The sequence below is a fragment of the Pongo abelii genome, chromosome 3 (genome assembly GCF_028885655.2).
Source record: "Pongo abelii isolate AG06213 chromosome 3, NHGRI_mPonAbe1-v2.0_pri, whole genome shotgun sequence".
NCBI lineage: Eukaryota > Metazoa > Chordata > Mammalia > Primates > Hominidae > Pongo > Pongo abelii.
The window spans coordinates 194273921-194297716 of NC_071988.2; the positions used below are offsets into that span (position 1 = coordinate 194273921).

At 36.8% G+C, this 23796-nt stretch overlaps 1 protein-coding gene across 2 annotated transcripts in view; it reads left to right on the top strand.

Moving 5' to 3' along the window:
• The window catches only part of GALNTL6 (polypeptide N-acetylgalactosaminyltransferase like 6), a 1265432-nt gene that overhangs the window by 230717 nt on the left and 1010919 nt on the right, over positions 1-23796 (top strand). The window contains exon 1 of one of the 2 annotated variants that reach the window (XM_024246077.2): positions 2141-3204. The exons of the other annotated variant lie outside the window; for it this stretch is intronic. Coding sequence (XP_024101845.2) covers positions 3019-3204 — 186 coding nt within the window. The 5' untranslated portion in view covers positions 2141-3018. Of the gene's footprint in view, positions 1-2140; positions 3205-23796 lie in introns of those variants that run through there. 2 annotated transcript variants of the gene reach the window in all.

Consider the following 23796-nt stretch of genomic DNA (forward strand, 5'->3'; position numbering starts at 1 on the left):
GGGAGATTAGTGAACAAAAAGAAACAGTAGAGAGCTTTTGCCCATTTCTTATATTTATTAAACTCCTGCCCACATGCCATTAGATTATCCTTTTTACCTTTTATAAAATAGTAATTGTCAATTACTTTACACTTCCTTTTATATTTATCTCTTTTGGATATTCTTATTTAAATTATTAAATAGAAAACGTAGTTTATCAGTAACAAGCCATATAATCATAGAATTGCACATAGAAGTTGTGCCAGCTACAATATCATGGGTGGAAAGATTGATTTCTATTTTACGTGGCTTCTCAAGACCACGTTTATTCTCAAATGTAGAAAATGTACTCTTGCCAAGTCAAGGTATTGTAAGTATTTGTAATAAAAAATGCAGGCTCGGCCTGGCGCAGTGGCTCATGCCTGTAATCCCAGCACTTTGGGAGGCCGAGGCAGGTGGATCACCTGAGTTCAGGAGTTTGAGACCAACATGGCCAACATGGTGGAACCCCGTCACTACTAAAAATACAAAAGTTAGCCTGGCATGGTGGTGGGTGCCTGTCATCCCAGCTACTCAGGAGGCTGAGGTAGGAGAATTGCTTGAACCCAGGAGGCGGAGGTTGCAGTGAGCTGAGATCGCACCATTGCACTACAGCTAGGGTGACAAGAGCGAAACTCTGTCTGAAAAGAAAAAGAAAAAAAAATGCAGGCTCTATGGAGTAAATTCTCAATCGAATATAGGTATTTTCCCCACTTTTACTCTCCTTCATTTTCTGGCTGACAGGCTGGACTTTAGTAGTGGTAACTTTGGTTTTGTTCCGTCAGAATCAGTCCCTGAGCCTATGATGTTATCAAACTAAACTGGGGTAGGCTCACTGGGCCAGTAAACCCAAATACCCACACCAAGGTTTGCAACAGGAGAAAGGAAGGCATTTATTTGCAGGGCACCAAGAAAGGAGAATCAGGCAGTTCAGGCTTTAGTCCCAACTTCCCCAATGGCTTGCAGGTGAGGGTTTTTTAAGGGCAAGTGTAAATTTCAGGAAGGCAGAAGTTACAGGCAAAATCATAGATCAATACATAGAGGTTACACAATGTTTGGCCTAAGGTCATATTTAGATTTAAAGTTCTTCTGATTTGCAGTTGGTTAAAAAAGAGAAGCTTTGTTTAAAAATTTGGGGTGGGAAGAAAAGAACTTTAGTTTGTGGCTCCTGGTGGCTTCCTCCAGGCCCTTCAGGAAAAAATGTAGAACAAAGAACATAAGTGGTCAGAGTTTAGTCTTTAGCACCCCTTTATCTGAGGTCTATGTGCCAGTGGACCCATTTGGTGTGGATCCAGGTTTCAGCAAAACAACTCAGGGACGTTTGTTATCTTTAGTTTCTAACTTCCTTGCCTGTTATTTTGAGCTATTATCACCTTCTTGCTTATCAAGTTCCTTATATACTTCTCCGGGCTAGCTAGGTCCCTGGAAGAAACTCAAGATTTTTCTTTAATTCTATGTTTGGGTGGGCCCACAGGCCAAGAGGGGTCCCTGCTCCCTCTCGATGATTCAAGTGAGAATAATTTATCTGGGAAATGAACTTAGGAAATACTGGGAAAGCAATGAGGAAATAAGAAGGAACGCTAGCTAAGAAAGTATAGTTATCATCAGGGTCACTAACGTATATAATGAATTTATTCTTGCTGGGGTATTCTTGGAATTTGTAACAAGGCACCTCATAAGTTTCCTCCTGAAACCTAAGGGTAGGAGTATTTATGATGCACTGTCATCAGCCTTGGCAAAGGCAGAGTGTTAGTGAAGCAGGAGAGTTCCCTGACCCCCCTACAGGACGTGTGACGGGTGTGGCTTGTGTGTTCAGCACCATGCACTTAAATCCCTTACAGGAAGGGGAGTATGCAGACGGGCAGGTGCAGGAGCTGAGGTGAGTGCTTTGGGGCTCCGTCCCCACGGTAACATGTAGGGGTGGGTACCTGTGATTTCCAAAGCCCAAGTGGGCATGTATTACAGTGTGTTCTTTTAGCTTTGCTGTCCACAGATGGCTTAAGTGTTAACCAACTCAGTGCCCTCTTGATACCCAGGTCCTTGTCTGGAATCCAGGAAGAATCAGGTCACACATGGACTTGAAGGATAAATGCAGGAATTTTATTCAGTGGTTGCGGTGGCTCTCAGTGGGATGGATGGGGAGCTGGAAAGGGGATGGGGTGGGAAGATGATCTTCCCCTGCAGTTTGGCCACCCAGTGGCTGATCTCCTCTCTGATCATCCCCAGCCAGACTCCTTTCAGCATTCAGATGTTCCTTTTCTTCTTGCCTTCTCTACCACACTGTTCTGCCATTTTTCTGCTTTTCTGTTCATCTCCTCACAGGTTCTGTAGCCTGGGGTCTGAGGTTTATATGGGCACAGGATAGGGGAGCATGGAGGGCCAAAAGGCAACTTTTGGGCATGAAAACAGGAATGCCTGTTCCCACGTAGGGCCATGGGTTTCCAGGCTTGCAGGTAGGGCCTCTGCCAGGGAACCACCCTCTTGTACTCAGTATTTCCCTGTCTCCTGTCCATATAATTAGTTTTCTTACACCTTGGGAACTGACAAAGCAAATAAAGGCTTTGGGCCAAAGCGTGTATAGAGTCAACCTTTCCAGCATTGATAAGGCTCTGGGGCTACCCTCTCTGCCTCCAGCCTCTCCCTTATCAGCACTGTCATACAGCTTAATGTGGTGATCCTGACTCATTTGCAGCCTTCTAGGAGATGAAATATTGCCTCTAAACTTTTATTTTACTAATAGCTCATTTTCACTTTACAAGTGTGTTCACCTATGACTGCTTAGATATTAAAAAACAAAAAACTGGACTCTGAAAAAGAGTCCTCACATATAATTTGAGAAGCACTGCCTTAGAGGGATTCTAGCTCTGGTCTTATATCCCAGTCATGGAAATGGAGCATTCACAATTTTACATTTCAGTAGAGCCTCAAAGCAGAGAGGATATAGGACATGTACCACACTTCCCAGGGAAGAGCTCGAGTATATTGTGAGCTTATTTAGAGATGGGCTTGAACACACCCTTGAAGACCTATGCACACCTTCACATCCTTAATAGTAACCACAAGCTCCAGATGGGCTGTTTACCCCAACCCATTCACCAGATGAGAGCCAAGTGCAGAGCCGGAGCTGGCCACCAGAGGAATCCAAGCATTAGTGCAGACCACAGAGTGCATGAGCTGGTTTACCAGGTAACCGGTAAAAAGCAAACGGCTGCAGTGCAGACCAAGACAAGATAGGGTGGTTTGTCTCATGGATGCTTGTTGTTGAATCAGGACTTTAGGGTCACATAGTCTCACCATCATCTCTTTCTTTTGTGATCACTTTTGCCCAGGGTAGACAAGGTTAGCTTTGCTATCACTTTGTATCTGGAATCGATTCAACCTGACTTCCCACAGAGCTTTAAGCCTTGATATTTGAAGTCAAACTTTTGATATTCAGAAAACCTCTTTTCTCATGAAGTTTTCCTATATAACTGTCTCTACTAGCATAAACATACATACATATTCACCCACACTCTCTCACACACACAATTGTATTTGCCTTAAGAAACAAAAAACAAAAAACAAAAAAACTAAGTTATACTTGCCCTTTCTCTTCAAAACAATAGTTACATGAAGTTGTGGTTGCTGCCTGAACGTCAGGGGAAAAGGAATTAGTACCAGGCAGCACAATGAAAGAAACCTTACTATGTAAAATAATATTCAAGACTTATGCATTGACATGTAAATAGGACAAAAATAAAATACAAAAAATACAACTAAGGCTGATTTTAAGATAAATGAACTCAGGTCTAATTACCATTTTCATTAAATACCTAAACATATTTTTACCTGGAATAAGAATCCGAATACCAAATTTTAGTGATGAGAATTTTGTAATTTCTGAATCATATTTTATGTGAAAAGCTTTTTCAGGATTTCTTTGTAACCAGACATGGTGTTTTTTTAAAAAAACACAATAATACAGGGGATCAACAGACCAAGCAGGTGCTATCCCCAGTCATTATAGTCAACTTAATAAATACTCTGCACACAGACATCCAAAACCTATGAGCATTGATCCAAAAGAAAAATCATTAAGGTGAGGATAGAGGTAGCCATTCTCTTGAAAGCTGCTTCCTTTAGTGCCTGTGGTGTTGGCATGAATAGCTCAAAGCTGTCTGGAATTAATTTTTTTCTAAAGGGACTGCTGAAAAAGACAGGAGCATATGTTCTTGGCAGAGAAACAAAGGGTTTTAAAGTACTTCAGTATTTATCCCACTACAAGCCAACTTACTGCATTATATTAATATCAAAATTCTCCCTCTACAATTGGAGGAGAAGTTTATAGCTGCTGACAAAATTTTCCATATACTTCAATCAGAATGAAACAAATGAGCTCTATGTGTATGGTGTGTATGTATGCACGCATGCACATATTTTGTGTGTCTGTGTACCTAAGTGTAGGTGAACATGGACCATTTTTTATAGGAATGGGTCACCTAGCGAAGGAGGCAAGACCTTTAAATTTTATCTTTTGAAGTTTTGTAAATTTTTATAACAAATAAATAACATATATCCATGGGCCAAACAAAAACTAAAGTAATCACAAATTATGAGTTTCAAAATCAAAGCTTTTTGATTTGTATATACAATTGTATATACAAAACAAAACAATTGTATATACAAAACAAAATCCAAAATTAATAAGAACATCCTAAAATATTTTCATAGTTAAGCAAAATGTTATTGGTTCATGTTGAGAAATAAATGTTGGCTTCTAGAGTCCAGGAGGCTTTCTAAAGTTAGAAATCTTTCTTTCTAACTCTACACTTTAACATATTTAGGGATACTTCATGAGAAATCTAATATTCATATTTAATTTTTCTATTAATATTATAATTAATGTTTGATAATGGTAACTCCAATATATTGCAATAACGTTAGATATTAGAATCATTCTTATCACAAACATATTTTTATAACAGGGTTTTCAATCAAGGGTCAAAGAATCACAATTCAAATAGAAATAATTTAATGAGCACATTTTATATTTTACATACTTTATTTAGATGAATTAAACATGCAAAGTGTCTTAGTTTATTTAGGTTGCTATAATGAAATTGATGGAATGGCTTACAAACAACAGACACTTGTCATAGCTCTGGAGGCTAGGAAGTCTAAGATCAAGGCTTCCAGCAGGTTCAATGTCCGGTGAAGTCCCACTTCCTAGTTCATAGACCAGAGATCTTCTGATTGTATTTTCACATGTTGGAAAGGGCCTCTTTTATAAGGGTATCGATCTTGTTCACAAGAACTCCACCTTCATGGTCAAACCACTTCTCAAAATCTTCATCCGCAAATATTATAACATTGAGGGTTACGTTTCAACATAAGAATTTTGAGGGAATATAAACATTCAGTTTAAAGTACAAAAGTAACCATATTCAATAGTATAAAGGAAACCTAAATAATGATTCTTGTCAAACTCATGTTGTCCAAGTACTGAACTTCGAAACAAATGAGAAGTCGTGCCTTTTCATTAATGATCAAAAGAATGTTGTTAGTTCTGTTTCTTGATCCAAACCTTTTGATAATGGATAATGAATTATTACAACTTAAAGTTGAAGAGTATATGTAACAAACTTTGACTGTCTCAATGTGGCATTCAAATAGGAACCAAGAGATAGCCAAACCTTAGTATTCAGCTTTTCTCCTTATGGGTCCAGAGCATTAGAACTAAATGCATGGAGACACACCCAAATGGAAGACAGAATCTCACTTTATTATTTGCTGAATGAGTGGCTTATAACTTATTGTATGGGGCTCTCTGGCAAAATAAAAAGAAAACAAATAAACCACTAAGTAGAGAAAATTTCCCCTGCCTTCCTTCTTCTTATTCTGAGATGGCCAGTTCTCAGAGCAGCCTCCTTTCGCTTTCAGATGTAGGCAGAAAGTGAACCACAAGGAAAGAATCAGGCTATTTTAAGGGAGAGTGGGCATTTGGTTGTATTAAAATTGTGTAATATTCTGAAACTAAAAACTCTCCTAATGCTTCACTGCTGCACATCCCTCTTTCCAACAATTTTCTTGAAGTAAATGGAGCTCTTTCCTAAAAAAATAGGAAATTTGGAAAAGTACAATTTCACTGTTGTTGTTACACATTTGAAAAATCCTACAATAGGGCTCTTTGGTAAAAATTAGATTGGAGAGTGTGGTCTGTGCCTAGAAATCAAATTGAGACTTCGATTTTTTTTCCCACCCTTTTCCCAAATCCAAGGTGGGTAGAAGTCCAGAGCAAATCCAACGTCCGTTTAGTCAACCAGACTCTGCAAATGGGAAAACCTGCTAGGCGTTAAGCTGAGCTCTTCCTAAGCAGGTCCTCTGGAGTGGGGTGGATTTGAGAGCCCCATCTGACACATGACAAAGTAATAACACTCACTGATAGAATGTAGCTTTGACAACTTCTGAGTTAATGTGGGCCAGTTATCAGGGTACTTCTTAGCCAGATTGGTCTATAGTTTTAGATTTCACAGAAGGGATCTAAAATTGAATTCTAGCCGACTCAGAGGTTGTTAAGCTTGGGGGAAAATGGACAGAATGTAATTGAGTTCATCAATGATAGTATGAAAAAAGTTGTCAGTTTATGATGATGAAATATATAGCAGCAAAGCAATTCAATACTTTGTCTACTGATAAAAGCATTTGTTCCTTAAAAGAGTATTTGGGAAACCAAATATTCCAAAATAGTAGAAAAATTGCTGAGTGAAGATACCTATAAACAAAATGTGTTTTTAAAAATCTGCTATTAAGAATAACAGATTGACTTAAAATTCTGCCACTTAACGAAGAAAATGCTGCCATTTAGCCATTTTATCACATAATATTTATTGCTTATATTGTTTACATACTTGAACTTATATTTTCTGCATAACATTGAAGTATGCATTTTATTATTCAACATCATGCCAAAAGCATAATTTTCTTTTCAGGAAAAGCCTTGAGGATATTATGTAAATAGTTGTATGGCATTCTTTCATATATACAAATTCCATAATTGATTAAAATATTTACTTTGTTGACCATTTAAGCTGCTAACATTCTTTTTTGCTGCTACAAACAACTCTCTCCTGAGAATATTTCTATTTATATTTTTTCAATTTTAGATCATTTCTTAGAGTACATACGATAAATAAAATTATTTGGATCAGAGTCTATGAACATTTTTAGGACTCAATACACAGAATACACAATGTTTTAAAGTTTGTATCAATATTTATTTCCTTCAGTCTCTTGTGAAACTGCTAAAATTAAGTATTATCAGGTTTTTAAAACTATGCTAATTCATCAAGCAAAGAAAACGATTGTAGAAGTATTTTAATAATACAGTTATTTAATTATAAATAAAATAAGCATTTTGACATATTTATTTGTCATTTGTGGTTTATCTTTAGTAAACTACTTATTGTGGTACTTTATCTGGTTTATAGAAGTATCTTTTTATTTTATCAGTATGCAAAAAAATTATAGACTGTGTGTATCAATTTTTGTCTTATTGTAAATATCCTCCTAGTTGATAGCGTTATATTGTACGATAGTTTTATTTTAAAAACATTACAAATATTTTAAATTATGGTTTTAAAATTAAAATATTTTAATGTTACAATATTTTTAATGAAGTAGTTTAATAAAGTAAAATTTTTTCTTCTTCATAGTGTTGGTTTGAACTGTTACTTCAATCTTTAAAAGAATTTATTTTGCAAGAATGCATAAACTTTTGCCTAATGTATATTACTTATTAACTTTAAACATTAATTGTTTTTGGCTGGGCATGGTGGCTTACACCTGTAATTCTAGCACTTTGGAAGGCTGAGGCAGACACTTATCTTGAGCCCAGCAGTTCGAGATCAACCTGGGCAACATGGTGAAACCCTGTATCTACCCAAAAAAATACCAAAAAAATTAGCCAGTTTTAGTGGTGCATGCATGTACTCCCAGCTACTCAAGAGGCTGAGGTGGAAGGATCACTTGAGCCCAGGAGACAGAGGTTGCAGAATATTTAGAAGGTGAGACTAGAAAAAATAGCTTTAAAAAAAAGTGTGGGCCAAGCATTGTGATCTCATGCCTGTGGTCCCAACTACTCAGGAGGCCAAAGCGGGAGGATCACTTGAGCCCAGGAGTTCAAAATCAGCCCGGGCAACATAGTGAGAGCTTGTCTCTACAAAAAGTAAAAAATAAAAAAAAAAATTAAAAAAAAAAACTGGGTGTGGTGGTGTACTCCTGTAGTCCCAGCTACTCCAGAGGCTGAGGTGGGAAGATCACTTGAGCATGGGAGGTTAAGGATGCAGTGAGGAGAGACTGCCCCACTGCACTCTAGCCTGGGCAACACAGACCCTGTCTCAAAAAAAAAAAAAAATATATATATATATATATATGTATATATATATATATATATATGTATATATATATATATATATATATACATATATATATAAAGTTTTTATTCATCTGAAATTAGACGCTATGGGAATGTGAATTGTTCTCTTTGTGTGATAAACTTTCCATTGATAATGTGGTGTTTTTAACACGATTTATTATATGGATACACACTTATGAACATAGCTCTTTCCTGAGATAAAGAATCTTTTCCATTTTTCCGCACATGTTTTTATTTTAGCATTAGTACCAAGCTGACTTCATTTGTGTGCTTGTACTCCATGTTATACTCCATAGCTATATAAATCAGCAACTACACATTTTGGAGTTTTTTGTTTTTGAGACAGGGCCTCACTCTGTACAATCTGTCACCCAGGCTGAAGTGGTTGTTTGTTTTGTTTTGTCCTACAGACCAGTGCCCAGGCTGGTCTCAAACTCCTGGGCTCAAGTGATCTTCCTGTCTCCACCCCAAGTAGTTGGGGCAACAGCTGTAAGCCACCATGCCTACCCTACACTTCTTTTTAAAAGTATTTTTTCTAGTCTCACCTTCTAAATATTCTAAAAGTATTAAAGATAATTTTGATAAATTGAGACTGAATTAAATACATATATAAATTTCGAGAAAAATAAGATCTCAAAAAATATGAACTTTCCCATCCAGACACAGAATACTTGTCTTCTTTGATTCAATTTTGTTTCCATTCATTTCAACAAAGTTTTGCGGTTACCTTGGTTGTATTTTATTTTCACCTTGATTTTTTTTTCTTACACTTAGGAGTTGTTTTGTGTCTGTGTGTGTGTGCATGTGCACTTGCATGTGTGCACACCTGCATGTTGTTCTTACCTTTTTTATTCTAGCTTTTTCTATTCTCCTGACTTATTTTACATAATCGCCAAATAATATCTATTCTTCTTTTCATATAATTTGCCACTGTCTATTGCCATTCTGTTTATTTAAAGTCATTCATTTTTCCTCTAATCAAGTAGTTGCTTTTTTATAGTATAATGATCAAATGGCAATCTTACTTCCCTCTTTCTTCTCAGATTTCCAGAACTTTACTTTTCTGCATGCTTTAACTATATCTTATAAGTCTTCAAAAGGAAACATTTAGAAGACGGTGACTTGAGCATTTGTTTCTGATCATTTATCTCTTCCAATTTACTATTTTTACATCCCAGCCACCAAAATAATTAAAATTTTCTATTGAGATGTGTACAGACATCCTATTCCATCTGAATCTTTGGAGAGAGAGTGTAGGTATCAGGGCATCTTTTGTTGCAGTTGAGAGACGATCAAGAAACTAAAGTCTTGAAAAGAAGTGTGTTTATCTACCATGCTTGTGCAAGTAAGCAGATTTCTGAGTTGCCTAGAGGAGAGAACATCTCCTTGGAGAAGGAATCTTTTGGAAAAAGGAAAGGGGTTTGCTTCTGCTTACTTACTCTGTGTTCTCTATTAGAAGGAAGCTGTTTATTCTGATTCAGACAGAATAAGAGGAAGCAGTTATATTGGTTGAAGCCCACCTCTCCTGGCTTGCTTCTGGGAGCAGAGACACTTCCCGGAGTGAGGTCCCAGATTTTCAATTCCATTGTCAATGGGTGACTAAAGAAGACATCATATTTCTATCTGCCAAGGGCTATTTGCTCATACTTGACATTACAATATAATTCAAATGGTCGATGGCATCTCAAAATGACACAGAGAAATAAAAATAATTGTCAATTTGGAAGAATCCTGTGACTTGAAAGGGAAGAAAGAGTTTAATAACTTGAACCGTTGTCTAATATAAATATATGAATGAGGGCAAGAATGTAAGACAATGTAAATAGGAAATACAAGTAAGGAGTTTTAAAGAGATTTAACACAACAAAAAAGATTTTGGAGCTAAAAAAAAGTCATGATTCTCAGATTGTAAAAATATTTAAATGTGAATTTGTTAAAATTGTCAGGAGTCAGGTTATGTTTAGATTGCAATACAAAGTGTGATTTTTACTCATGCTATGTTTATTTGAAGTTTTAGTCAAAAGTCAAACCACTAGTAAGTGGTGGCAGTGAATAAAAAAACACATCCGTCATTGTCATAAGTCCATTTTCTTCTCAATTATATTATCTCTCCGAGATTTAAAATCAAAGTGAAAGCCAGTTGCCAGTTTTAATGTGAGAGGGAAGGGAAATACGAAGGGCACAGGGCTCCCAGGAAGCGGAGGAGAAGGAGAGGGCTCAACAGAAGACAGTGTAGGGAATTTGAATCCAGCTTCACTTAACTAAAATTTGGCTCAGGTAGGAATAAGTTACTTTTCCTAAAATGAGAAAAGTTCAGTCACAGAGAAAATGTTCTTTTTCTTTTTTTTTTTTTTCTAAGGATATCTAAGTAATTCACCAGGAGAGAAAAAATGTGTTACTTTGTGCCAAATTAATACCATCTTAACCTGAATTACCAAAACATGGAAAAGTCTCAGAGAAAGAGGACATAGTTAAAAATTTAAGACGAAAACAATTCTATAAGGGCAAAACACAATCAAATATTTCTGTATGTACGTACATATATACATGTTTACACATACATATACATATCTGCATATATGTGCACACAAATATATATACATATGCACATACATACACGTATATGTGTATTCATTTATTGATAATGCATATGCATGAATGAAATGTTAGAAATAATTATATACTTTAATTGCTCTATTTTCCTATTTCTCTATTTTTACATATAACAAAAAAAATTTTAACATGTTCAGCTGATGATTTATCGTAGTCAATGATCCCTTATATTATCTGAATCTGCATGAAAAATAAAACATTTTATTTCTCTAGGAAGGCAAAATATTTTGAAAAAAAAACAAATAAAAGTTACATATTTTGGTATCAGAAAACATTGTCTTTTAAAGAAAGACACATAGAACAATTTAATTATAGAGTTGAGGTAGTTTTCTATGTATATCAGGCCCTCCAAACACACCCACTACCATTTCAGGCTAGCATTCAAAACATGACTTAGTCACTACCCAGCATTCCATTTTGTTTGACTACATAGAAATAACATTTTTCTGCAGTGGATGAATTGCTAATATGTACAATAGAACTGACTTATTTTGCAAAGCATTTCAAGGTCTTCCAGTTAATTTAACAGAAACTTATTCCATTATGTAAATAAAAATTACACCATATTACATGGGCTCTAAGGAAAAGGACAAATGCAGATTGCTATGCATAGATGCATAGAGCCATCATTAGGAATATGTTTGGCACTAATGTGGGAAAAAAACAACAATCTTTCTAATCAGCCATGAAGAAAATGCACATACATACTAATAACTGGTAACAGTGATTACCTGAAACCAAGAAATCAGTTATTGTACAAATTCATACAACTAGAAAAAAAAACTTATTTTTTTCTTTAAAAGACTGTAATACTAATAGAACTTTTCAAGTCTTTTTTTCTCTCTCTTTATTCTCTCTCTCCCTCTCCCTTTATCCTTTTCACCTCCTTTCAAACTGACTAGGTAATATTTAAAAAATATATTTGTTTAAAAAAATTCACCCAGTCTCCTTCTCTGGCAAGGGAGAAGGTTGTTTAATGAGGAGAACAGATGCTTCACTGTCTAGTCCCCCAGAAGTTCATGTTGTATTGAGCTCAGCAGCCCTACTCAAATATTGCACTTTCGTTCTGTCATTCAAATGTTGCAAAATCCCCTCAAGCTCCTTTATTTGTCTGGTGAAAGAAAAGAACTATTGTGGTCATATCATTTCAAAATGTCTTGTTGTCACCTGAAAATCTTGATAAAAGACTTTTGAAATGTCCTAGAAAGGCCAAATATGTGCTTGTATTATTTATTTCATTTTTTATAATGCTAGAATTTAACTTTTCTCTTAATTAAACTTTGGGCTTTTTTTTCTGTTATCTACCCATTGTATACTAACTTAACTTTTGTAATAAATAAGCTCCATGATTTTAAGTTCTATTGCTTTAGGGGATGGCTTGATTTATTTTAGACCACTAAACACCTGAATTTACAAACTTGCTGCTTCCAAATGCATCCACCCTGAACGGTCTCAAAACTCACCATCTCTTAAGGACTTAGCATACGCCAACATTGCACTGTAAATGCTTTGGAATCTGTTATTTACCACTCTTTCCCTGCTTTTGAGCTTGGTATTTTTATCCACTTGTTTGGTTTTTTTTTTTTGAGACAGAGTCTTGCTCTTGCTGCATAGGCTGGAGTGCAATGGCATGATCTTGGCTCACTGCAACCTCTGCCCCCCAGGTTCAAACGATTCTCCTGCCTTAGCCTCCTGAGTAGCTGGGACTACAGATGCACACCACCATGCCCAGCTAATTTTTGTATTTTTTTTTAGTAGAGACAGGGTTTTGCTATGTTGGCCAGGCTAGTCTTGAATTCCTGACCTCATGATGCGCCCTCCTTGGCCTCCCAAAGTGCTGGGATTGCAGACGTAAGCCACTACGCCCGGCCTCCACATTTTGTAAGTAAGAATACTGAGAGAGAAATTTAATAATGTGTTTAACGTTACACGGCCTAGAAGTAGACCAAATATGAATCAAATGTCTATCTCTCCAGTAAATCATTACAAAATACCAACTCACCAATTTTATTGCTATGAAATAAGCTCAACTGTGCTAATATTTATATTTTTATAAGGCTATTGTTTCTTACTGCCTTACCTTTCCCCAACCCCATGTCCCCAAAACACACACATGTATTTTCTCCCTTCATAGAAAGTCACATCTCTTAAAAGTAAAGAAATATAATGAAAGAAGGTTGGTCGTGAATTAAAGGCTATCGATAAATTTTCAAAGCAATAAATAACTATTGTGGTTACATCCAAAATCAGCATTCCAAAACACATTTCAACAAAGCATGTCACATTTTAAAAAAATGCAATTCTAAGATATAACCACATTTTTCATATGACTGAAATCACTTGGCCTTTTGCCCTGTGCTCCACGAAGCAGTGATGTTGTACAGAGAGGGGAAAAATACATGGCTGTTCTAGACCTCTGAATCTCCTGCCAAGTCCCCCTATCAGAGAGACTATGAGTAACCCTTCCCTCCTGGCATCATAATTCATCACTCTGCCTCCTTTCTGCTTCCTTTGCTACCTGGGAGAAAAGCAATGTAAAATTTAAAAAGTTGAATAAAAGTTATTTTTCCCACCATCTGTATGGATTCTGGCAGTGTGCCTTGCAGAGTACTTTTGATTACTAGGAGCTATGTAATACCAAAACCCTGCCTACCAGCTGTTGGCACCAGAGTAAGTCTAAGAAGTTCTTGAGCGGCCAAAATTTCATCTCGTTTCCCACTGCTGTGAAGTCCTTTTATGCATCTTAGTGCCTTCCACTCTTGGAAAGCTCTGCAGGGGAAGGACAATGTAGCTGAATATCTGTGAAGGCTAGGGTAAACACAAGCACTTTGATTCACTTTCTTCAATTAGCTTGCCCGAATTCAGAAGGAAAGAGTAAGAGTAGTTTCTCAGTATAATCTTTCACATTCATGTTTCAATATAGTAAGTCTCACCAGCCTCATAAAATTAAAGGCTACCATAATTAGCCAAAGCATGGCTGATTTGTATTTTTTCTCATTTAAAGAAGTTTATATTTTAAATGTTTACAGAATATCACAGATTTTTCCCTAAAACTGGGTTATTTCTAGTTTTTTCTATAACTACTTTTTTTAAAGAACTTTTTTTTGGCTTTTTTTTTTTTTGGTTTTGTTTTCTAAATGTATATGACTCTAAACAAAGTGATTTGCAAAACCCTCTGTTGCAATTAAAGAAGACACTCTTTCTGCTTTGTTATTAAAAACAATTGTTTATTGACCCAAAATGACTGCTTAAAGCAGGTCCCATCTCCTCAAATTAGTCTGTTCTTTTGAGTGCTACAGACAATCCATAAAGCCCTTTACTGTCTCTCCTGGGTGGTAAAAATGCAGTTGTGTTAGCTTTACTTATACGTTGGGCTTTCTAAACTTTATATCATTTTTATTGTTCTTATTTGGACTCTCTCCAATTTAACAAGACATTTTTTTAAATGTGTGCTTGAAAAATGCACACGATAATGTTCTTCTGAAAAAAATAAACTCCCTTATCCTTTATGTAATACCTCTGCTATACATTCACATATGAGCCGCAATTTGCCTTGTGCCTGAAGCATTACATTGCAAATTTATGTTAAATGAGTGGCCCACTATCCAAATCCTTCTGCAGGATTATTTCATTTTCTTCATTGACTAGTTTATATAATGGTTCTGTCTCTCCAAATAAAGTCACTCCTTTTTGAAACACATATTCCTGATCCAAGCCTATCCCAGGGTCTTTGGTGATATCACGTACTAAATATAAACCCTTGATTCAAATATTGGCCATATTAAATTTTGTAGACATTGTAGTCAGATCATCCAAGAACAACTATGCTAATTGCACTGCCCTCAATTGATTTTATTTTTTGTTTTTCTGTTTGTTTTTCTCCCTCATTTGTTTAAAGACAGTGACAATCAAGTCAGCATTATGATTATTTGGCCTTTGGTGCCTATACTGCTGCATCAATTTTGCAATGAACCATTGTAGTTAATGTCTGAATAGTGTACGCTTGAAGTCAGACTCTTTAGAACTTTGAGACAAATTAGTTTTCAAAAGTGTATTCTAGGTCATAGACAATTTTGATTGTACAGAAACCTTTCTTGTGTCACACTTTTGAGACGTGAGAGGCAGGAGGAGGTTAGTGGTGCTTTGAATATATATTTAAATTCCAAGAGCAGTGTTCTGACCTAGAATGGGTACGATGTTCAAAAATCAAGATAGGATTTTTGAAGGCCTAAACTCAAATAGGAAATTGTGGCATGTGGATATGGGATCGTCCCCTCCTTGTCATTCAGTTTGGGCACAGTTGATATTAACTCTTTCCAACTTTGGGATCTGGTTAGAAATCAGATGGGTTTATTCTCCCTCTTTGCCACAGTAATCAATTTAACAATCCTGGACAAAATACAAAAGTTTGTGCCTTTTCTTCACCTCCAGGTGGTCCCATCAGCATCTATATTTGGCCTACCAATTGTGGCCGTGTGAAAAAAACAATAATCGCTATTTTTCAAAATAAATGTCTCATATGAAAATAACATGAAAAATATTTTAATAAGTTTTACAAATTTTTTCTAGCAAATCTTCATGCTGTTATGTTAGAAGTAGTCATGAGCATTCCTAGTTCATCAAAAAACATCATTTGAGTTTTATTAGTCAGCAGGTTTCACCATTAAATGTAATTTAAAATATCTTAGAGTTGGTGTTATTTTTAGTCCCACTATATCAGCAGTCCCCAACCTTTTTGGCACCAGGGACTGGTTTCTAGGAAGATAATTTTGATAGGGTTGGGGATTAGGGGGAATAGTTTCAAGATAAAATTGCTTCACCTCTGATTATTAGGCATCAGATTCTCATGAGGAGCATGCAACCTAGATACCTCACATGCGCAGTTCACAATAGGGTTTGTGCTCCTATGAGACTCTAATGCCACCACCGACCTGAAAGGAGGCGGAGCTCAGGCCATAGTGCTCTCTTGCCCACACTCGTCTCCTACTGTGCCGCGCATTTCCTAAGAGCCCACAGGCTGATACAGGTCCTCAGCCCAGGGGCTGGGGACCCCTGCACCGTATTACTCCAACCTGAAAAATATTTGAAATTCCCAATTCAAATGTAACATCATAGGTAGGAAATATATTTTGGTTGTAGTCTTTGTAGCCTTTGACCTCCGATACTGAACTTTAAAAAAAAAAGACTAATTTTTTTTAGAGTAGTTTTAGGTTCACAGCAAAATTAAGAGGAAGGTACAGAGATTTCCCACATGCCCTTCTTTCTCCACATAGGCCTAACTGTATTAGTCCATTCTCATGCTGCTATGAAGAAATACCAGACACTAGCTAATTTATAAAGAAAAACGTTTAATTGATTCACAGTTTTGCATGGCTGAGGAGGTTTCAGGAAACTTACAATCACAGCGGAATGCACCTTTTCACAGGGACGCAGAAGAGAGCATTAGTGTCCAGTGAAGGGGGAAGCCCCTTATCCTAGCATCAGATCTGGTGAGACCTCACTCACTATCGCGGGATCAGCATGGGGAAAACCTCCCCCGTAATTCAAATTATCTCCACCTGGTCCCACCCTTGACACGTGGGGATTATCACAATTCAAGGTGAGATTTGGGTGGGGACACAGAGCCAAACGACACCAATAACCTCCTTCATTACCAACATCCCCCACAAGATACATTTGTTACAGTTGATGAGCCTACATTGACACATCATTATCACCCAAAGTCCATTGTTTACATCAGGATTCACTCTTGATGTTGTGCATTCTATGGGTTTGGATAAATAAAAACTGACATATATCCACTATGTCAGTTTTTATTGCTCTGCAATTGAATGAAAACTTTTTGGACTTCTCCCTGGACTATCCATGAAAGTGTGGATATACCTATCTGCCTGCCTTCCTTCTTACCATAAAGGATGATGTGTCTTAGATTTTAACAGTGGTTAATCCCTCCACTTTCACCATGGTTCTTATTCCACCTTTTCTGCTTGAGGATTTTGCTGTTATGATTAGTCTCTTCCTCTCCCACTTGATCAACTAGAGCATACATTCTAGACTCTTTTCATCTCTAGTATTTCCTACTTTAAAAGGCAGAATAAAACAAGAAATCAATTTTTTGCTAGTATACACAATTACAGGGGTCCAGTCTTCTTTACTGGTCCGTCTTTCTCTGTCAGTCTTCTAAATATTGAGGTGACCCAAAACTTTATTCTCAGCATCTCTCCTCTACTCTCCTCTTTCCTTCACTTTACTTCTTTCTGTTTCTTTCCTATCTCTGTACGCTCTACCTCAGTGATTTTCTTTTTCAGAGAGTCATTGCAAATGACTCTCGAATTTGTAAATATAACTCAGATTTCCCAGTAGACCACCAGATGTGTATATAGCCATCTACTTGGCCTCTGCACTTGGACATCTAATTGGGAATTCAAACTTAGTGTGGTCAAAGCAGATGTCTTGATGTCCACCCCATCCCTCTCTTATCCTTAGCAAAGTTGTTCAGGACAAAAATATAGGAATCATTTTAATTTCCATATTTCATATATCTATTACCTAAATATCCAACTTTCACTTTCACTGTTACCCACACAATGAGTGGGTTCTATCCTTCGGTGAGTGACAATCCAATGATCATTACCAAGGAAAATTTAACAAGGAGATTTATTACTTGCAGCAAGTAAGGAGGGCACCCAGGTTAGCTGCTAAAGCAGTGCCTTGCTGACCAAAGGTGAAAACAGAGCTTTCATTGGGTCGATTAGTTGAGTCATTGCATGTGGAAGTGGAGTAAAGGCAGCAGAGGCGCAGTCACCAGTCACGCTTGTTCATGCTTTGCATGTATTGAAAATGGTGAATCAGTTCCTCTTGGGGTGGGGGTGTTAGGATGGTAATGCTGAGTTCACCAAAGTTTATCTCCAACTCTGACATCTCTGGATCCAACAGGTTTTTTTCATTGTTGTTGTTTTCCTGGACTGTGCTTCTTCCTGGAACTTTTGAAACTACAAAATCTCAGAGTGAAACAATTACCAGTGGGTAGATTTATACAGTGTCTACCTGAAAACCCAGGGACCCTGGGTTACCTCGCCAACACCACCTCTGAAACATGTTCTGAAAATGTCTACTTTTTTCCTTCCTCACTATCCACACCCTAGCTCAAGCTACCTCTACTACTTTGTCTTCTCTAATAGCTTCTTAATGAACTATAATAGCTTCCCTGCTTTATGTGTTCCAAACATACTCTATTAGTCTCAGAATGCAATCTAGGCACCATGCTTGCTGCATGATCTGCTTTCTGGCTTCTGCCTGATGTTATCGCATAATGTTCTCTTTCTTAAGTTCTATGTTCTAATCTCCAATTTATAGAACATGCTGATCTGGTTCTTGCATTCAGGACTCTGCATTCACTGTTTCCTCTCTCTAAATTAGAATGTTCTTTTGTGTCCTACGAGTCCTGTGAATGTCTATCTCCTCCTATGAAAGACTTTCTCCCACTTTAATTCTCAATACTTCACTTCCTCCAGTCACTCTTTATTCCATCACTCTAGTTTGTTCTTTTTTACTCATTAATAGGCACAATGTGAATTTGCTTAATAATCTGCCCAGCCCTCTCCTTTTGTTGTAAATTCCATTTCAGCAGTGGCTTTGTTAGTCTTCCTCGCTCTTGTATGCACAGCAGTTAGTAAAGATACTTTTGTGAAAGAATAAATGAAATTCCTTTACCCTTGAACATGTAGAGCTCATTGAAGTCTTCTAACTTTATTCCCTAACATGGATATTTTACAAGGAGCATCTTTTAGCAGGCTTTGTAAGCAGTTTGGTGCCTGCATTCTTGTTCTGACTTTGTTCATTCATCTCTCTTGGCAGCACAAATCAGGGACAAGGAATTCCTCATCTCCTCCTGCAGAAATGTCAGGTTTGGTTTGATTGTCATCCACAGATTTTTATTTATTCCAGCACACACAGATGGGCTAATGGGCCTCCTAAAGAGACTCAGCAGAAATTCTCCCTTCCAGCTGGAGACTGAAGAACTCTGGCTTAAATGAGGAGAAATCCTTGACAATGTTACTGCTAGATAAACTTTTATCCTGAATCTGCAATTTTTTCCTATGTATTGATAACCTAGGTCATTAAAGATGATTAATGTCTGCCATATTCCACCAGCATTTAGAACAATTCTTTTTATTTATTTATTTATTTATTTATTTTTTATTATACTTTAAGTTTTAGGGTACATGTGCACAACGTGCAGGTTTGTAACATATGTATACATGTGCCATGTTGGTGTGCTGCACCCATTAACTCGTCATTTAGCATTAGGTATATCTCCTAATGCTATCCCACCCCCTCCCCCCGACCCCACAACAGGCCCCAGTGTGTGATGTTCCCCTTCCTTGGTCCATGTGTTCTCATTGTTCAATTCCCACCTATGAGTGAGAACATGCAGTGTTTGGTTTTTTGTTCTTGCGACAGTTTGCTGAGAATGATGGTTTCCAGCTTCATCCATGTCCCTACAAAGGACATGAACTCATCCTTTTTTATGGCTGCATAGTATTCCATGGTGTATATGTGCCACATTTTCTTTTTTGGTGCAGCACAGCAGCATGGCACATGTATACATATGTAACTTACCTGCACGTTGCACACATGTACCGTAGAGCCTAAAGTATAATAATAATAATAATAATAATAATAAAAGAAAAAAAATAGAACAATTCTTAAAACCAGTTATAGTGGCACTAAAATTCATTCATCCAGCATTCAGCATAAAAGAGATTCTTTAAAATTAACAAATCAATTATAAATATATGTAGTGTGTATATATATGTGTGTGTGTACATATATATGTGTGTGTGTATATATATATATATAACATATATATATATATCCTAAATTTCCTCATACATAGTATCTGACAACATATGTGTAATTTCTGCAGGAACAAGTAAGCCATAAATGGTACTAGACACCTCATCCACAAAATTCCACTTAGAAGATTTGATATTTGCCTTGAGTTATTTAATCATTCCATAGTAGTTGAAAAGGTACTCTATGGCAGGCACAGTTCTGGGTGCCAGAATCTGATATGAACAGACAAGAAAACACACCTGCTTTCCTAGTTGTTTGGGGAAAAGTATAATAGGGAAATAAACCAGTACATTTATACTCATGTGATGCTAAGCCTTATGAAGAAAATCAGCTGGGTAAGAAGGTAATAGAAAAAGGGTGAACAGAGAATTGTATTCTCAATGGGTTGCCTCTCTGGCCTGTTCGATAAGGTGGTATAGGAAAATTTGAGCTATGGAGTCATCTTGTGAAGAGCATTCCTGGCAGGAGAAATAGTAATGTCGCTGTTTTGCTATTCTAGAAGTGGTGTGTTCTGAAAACGGAAAGGATGCATTGTGGCTGGAACAAAAAGATGAGATAACAATTTTGTTTTCAAATCATACTATTGTTCATAGCTGCTTATTGGCATTTCAGATTTGGGAATTTGTGAGTTACTTGATTAGAAAGACATGGGAAATCAAGGACAAGGTTAAACAACAAGAGAAAGAAATTAGAGTTCAATAAAGCAAAAACAGAACAGTGGAAGATGATTTAATAGTGTTATGGTTTGAATATGTCCCCCAAAAGTTAAGGTGTTGGCAACTTCATCCCTCTGCTCTTATGAATGGATTAAGGTCAGTTTTACCCTTATGAATGGATTAATGTCAGCTCTACCTTCAAGAACAAATTAATGGATTAATGTCACTGTCACAGGAGTGAGTTTGTTATGTAAGCCAGCTCTGTCTGGCTCCCTTTCTCTTGCCTACTTGCCATGTGATCCCCCACACCATGTTGTGACACAGCACAAAGGCCTTCACCAGATACCAACACCATGGACTTGGACTTCCCAGTTCCCAGAACTATGAGCTAAATACACTTTTGAAAAAAATAAATTACCCAGTCTGTGACATTCTGTTATAGCAACAGAAAACAAAGTAAGACAAATAGTAAAAAAGATCTCTGTTAATTCATGTTCTAGAAACGACAAAATGTACTTCTAAAAGTATATGACTGAAAGCACTGTTTCTGTGATGATGCCTTCAAAAAATCATTGACTGGAAAACAAGTTTGATATATGCTTTGCTATGGTGACTATGGAATAATATTATTTTATACTATATCCAGGCATATGAGAGGTATAAAAATAAATACTCATATAAAAAATACTAAGTTAGTTGTGTTGATCCCAGAATCACAGAAACTTATTTAATCACAGAAGGTTTTATTCATGTAATACATTTTGAAAACAATTGCCTCAGAAGAGTCAGATCTGATGTAGTGAGGTGAAGACTGACTAATGAAGGTGAAAATTGTACTATAGTAAAAAAAAATGCTCCAAATGCAATGGCTTAAATATAATGAGACATAGTTAGACTCAATGACATGAAGTTATCCAGGGACCAAGGCTAGCATGGGTGAAGTGGATGGTTGAGGGTGGAGGATGGTCAGCTCTCTCATCAATGTGTGGTTTTCAAGGATTGTGCTATTCCTCAATACCGCTCAGCTGAGCTCATCAACATTGGATACCAGCATTTTTCTTTGCTGTGTCCCGAAAGAAGAGTTTAATTATTGTTCATTTCTACACTGATGATAAATGTGTGCCATCGTTATTAAAACATTATCCTGTTAGAATCCCTATGTCTTACGTTAGCTTGTCTCATGTTCCTTGTACCCTACAATGTCACAAAAAACAAAGCTCAAGATCAAGTACGGCAAATTCCCTTCAGTTGTAAAACCCATTTGGTGTTCTGCTTTTCTCATTGGGTTCCACATTTAGTGTGTTTTGTTTGTTTGTTTATTTGTTTTTCCTTATTTCTGGCCAGCCCATCAATGCATTTAAGGTAGTGTTTGTTGTGTATAAATAAATTCAATTGGGAACAAGGAAAAGCTATTTATTCAGAGCTTGCTAGAGCAAGGGAGTCAGCAATAGTCTCTTGCATTTTGGCAGAGACTCAAATGCAGGCGTAAGAGTGGGAAAGCTTTATTATGGAAAAAAGAAAGACTTCAGGAATGCTCTGATTGAGGACTGTTGGCATAAGAAAACTAAAGGCAGGCTAACTAGAAGTAGGGTATGCTATGTGACTGGATAGTAATGCATACTTGGGCTTTCTCTGCTTGGGCTTAGGGAAGTTATCTGTTAATAAGTCCTCTTATTTGGGATCAATTGTTACAGAAGTTTTTGCTTGGCTTCCAAGATGGTTACTAGAGATAGCACGCTGACTTCTACAAGCCTGTTTTATAACTGGCTGGCTTCCCGGGCTCTTTATTGTAGATAAGGGGTTTCCTGGGCAGGTTGCTACAGACTGTGGGTCAGATCCACATATTATACTTCCCCTACTCCCCACTTCACATGGTAAATTATAATCCTTCATAAGGCCTGAGAAGCCCGATGTGATCTTATTTCTGCCTAGCTGTTTGTATATTGTCTCTCACTAGTTCATTGATTTTTTTTTTCTTTTAACCAATATTTTTGACTCTTCACAGTAGATGGTTTGCTCAGGGAATCTATATCAAATTTTTAGTGACTAAGGTTTGGTCCTTAGGGTTTTCTTCTACTTATCTTTTTAATACTGCTTTCTTTAAATTTTCTCCCAAGTGATTTCATGCAGTTTCATATCTTCATATGCATTCTTTATGCTGATGACTCAAAATTACAGCTTCTAATAACACCTCACCTTGAACTACACACGTAAAAGATAACACATTACTTGACATCTTTACTTGAATATCTTGAAGGCATCTCAAACTTCTAGGATTTCACAGAACTATTCAGATCTACCTCACAATGTACTGTACTGTCCACTCCCAAACCATATGCTTCCCAGTAAATGACACCTCTGTTGACTTTGTTGTTCAGGCTAAAACTTAGGGTCCTTGATTCTTCTAGCCTATATCCAGTAACTTCTATCAGATTTGTCTCCAAAATATATTTCATACTTTAGCAAATCTCAACATTTCTGTCACTAACATCTTAGCCCAAGCCTGCATAATTTCCTGACTACCAATAGCCTCCTAAAAGACCTGCCTTTCTTTGTTCTTTTTCCTATGCAGTCTATCTTTTATACAACATAGAGGATTTCATTTTCTTCCTCAAACTATAAAATATCAACTTTTTGAATTCCCATTTCACATGATAAATCATGATCCTTCATATGTGGCCTACAAGACCCAACGTGATCTTATACCTGCCTAATTCTCACTTATCGATTCTCCTCTCTCCTTTTTGCTTTTCACGAAATACAATTCTTAACATTAGACTAATGATTTCTGCCTCAGTAACATGGAACCTGCTGTTTCTTTTGCTTGAAGTCATCTTTTTCCAGATTTTCACAAAGCTACTAACTTTTCATCTTTAGGTTTATACTTAAATATCATCTTTTCATAGAGAACTTTCCCAGCTCTAAGAGACTCACAGACATTCTCTACCACATTACTATATTAAATATTGATAATAAAAGCTCGTGCAAGCCCTTGAGATGATGTCTCCCCTATATATAAGCTCCTTGAAGCCATTAAACCATTTTTCTGATTCACTGACATAGGTATAGTTCTAAGAACAGTACCAGGCGTATGGCAGATACTGAATAAATGTTTGTTCATTGATTAAAAGAAACTATGGCTGGAGTTGTGCTATAAAAATCAAATGGTGAAAGAGAAGCAGTATTCAGGTTTTTTGGAATATGGAAGAGTAGGGTGCCTTCTGGAGATAACAGCTG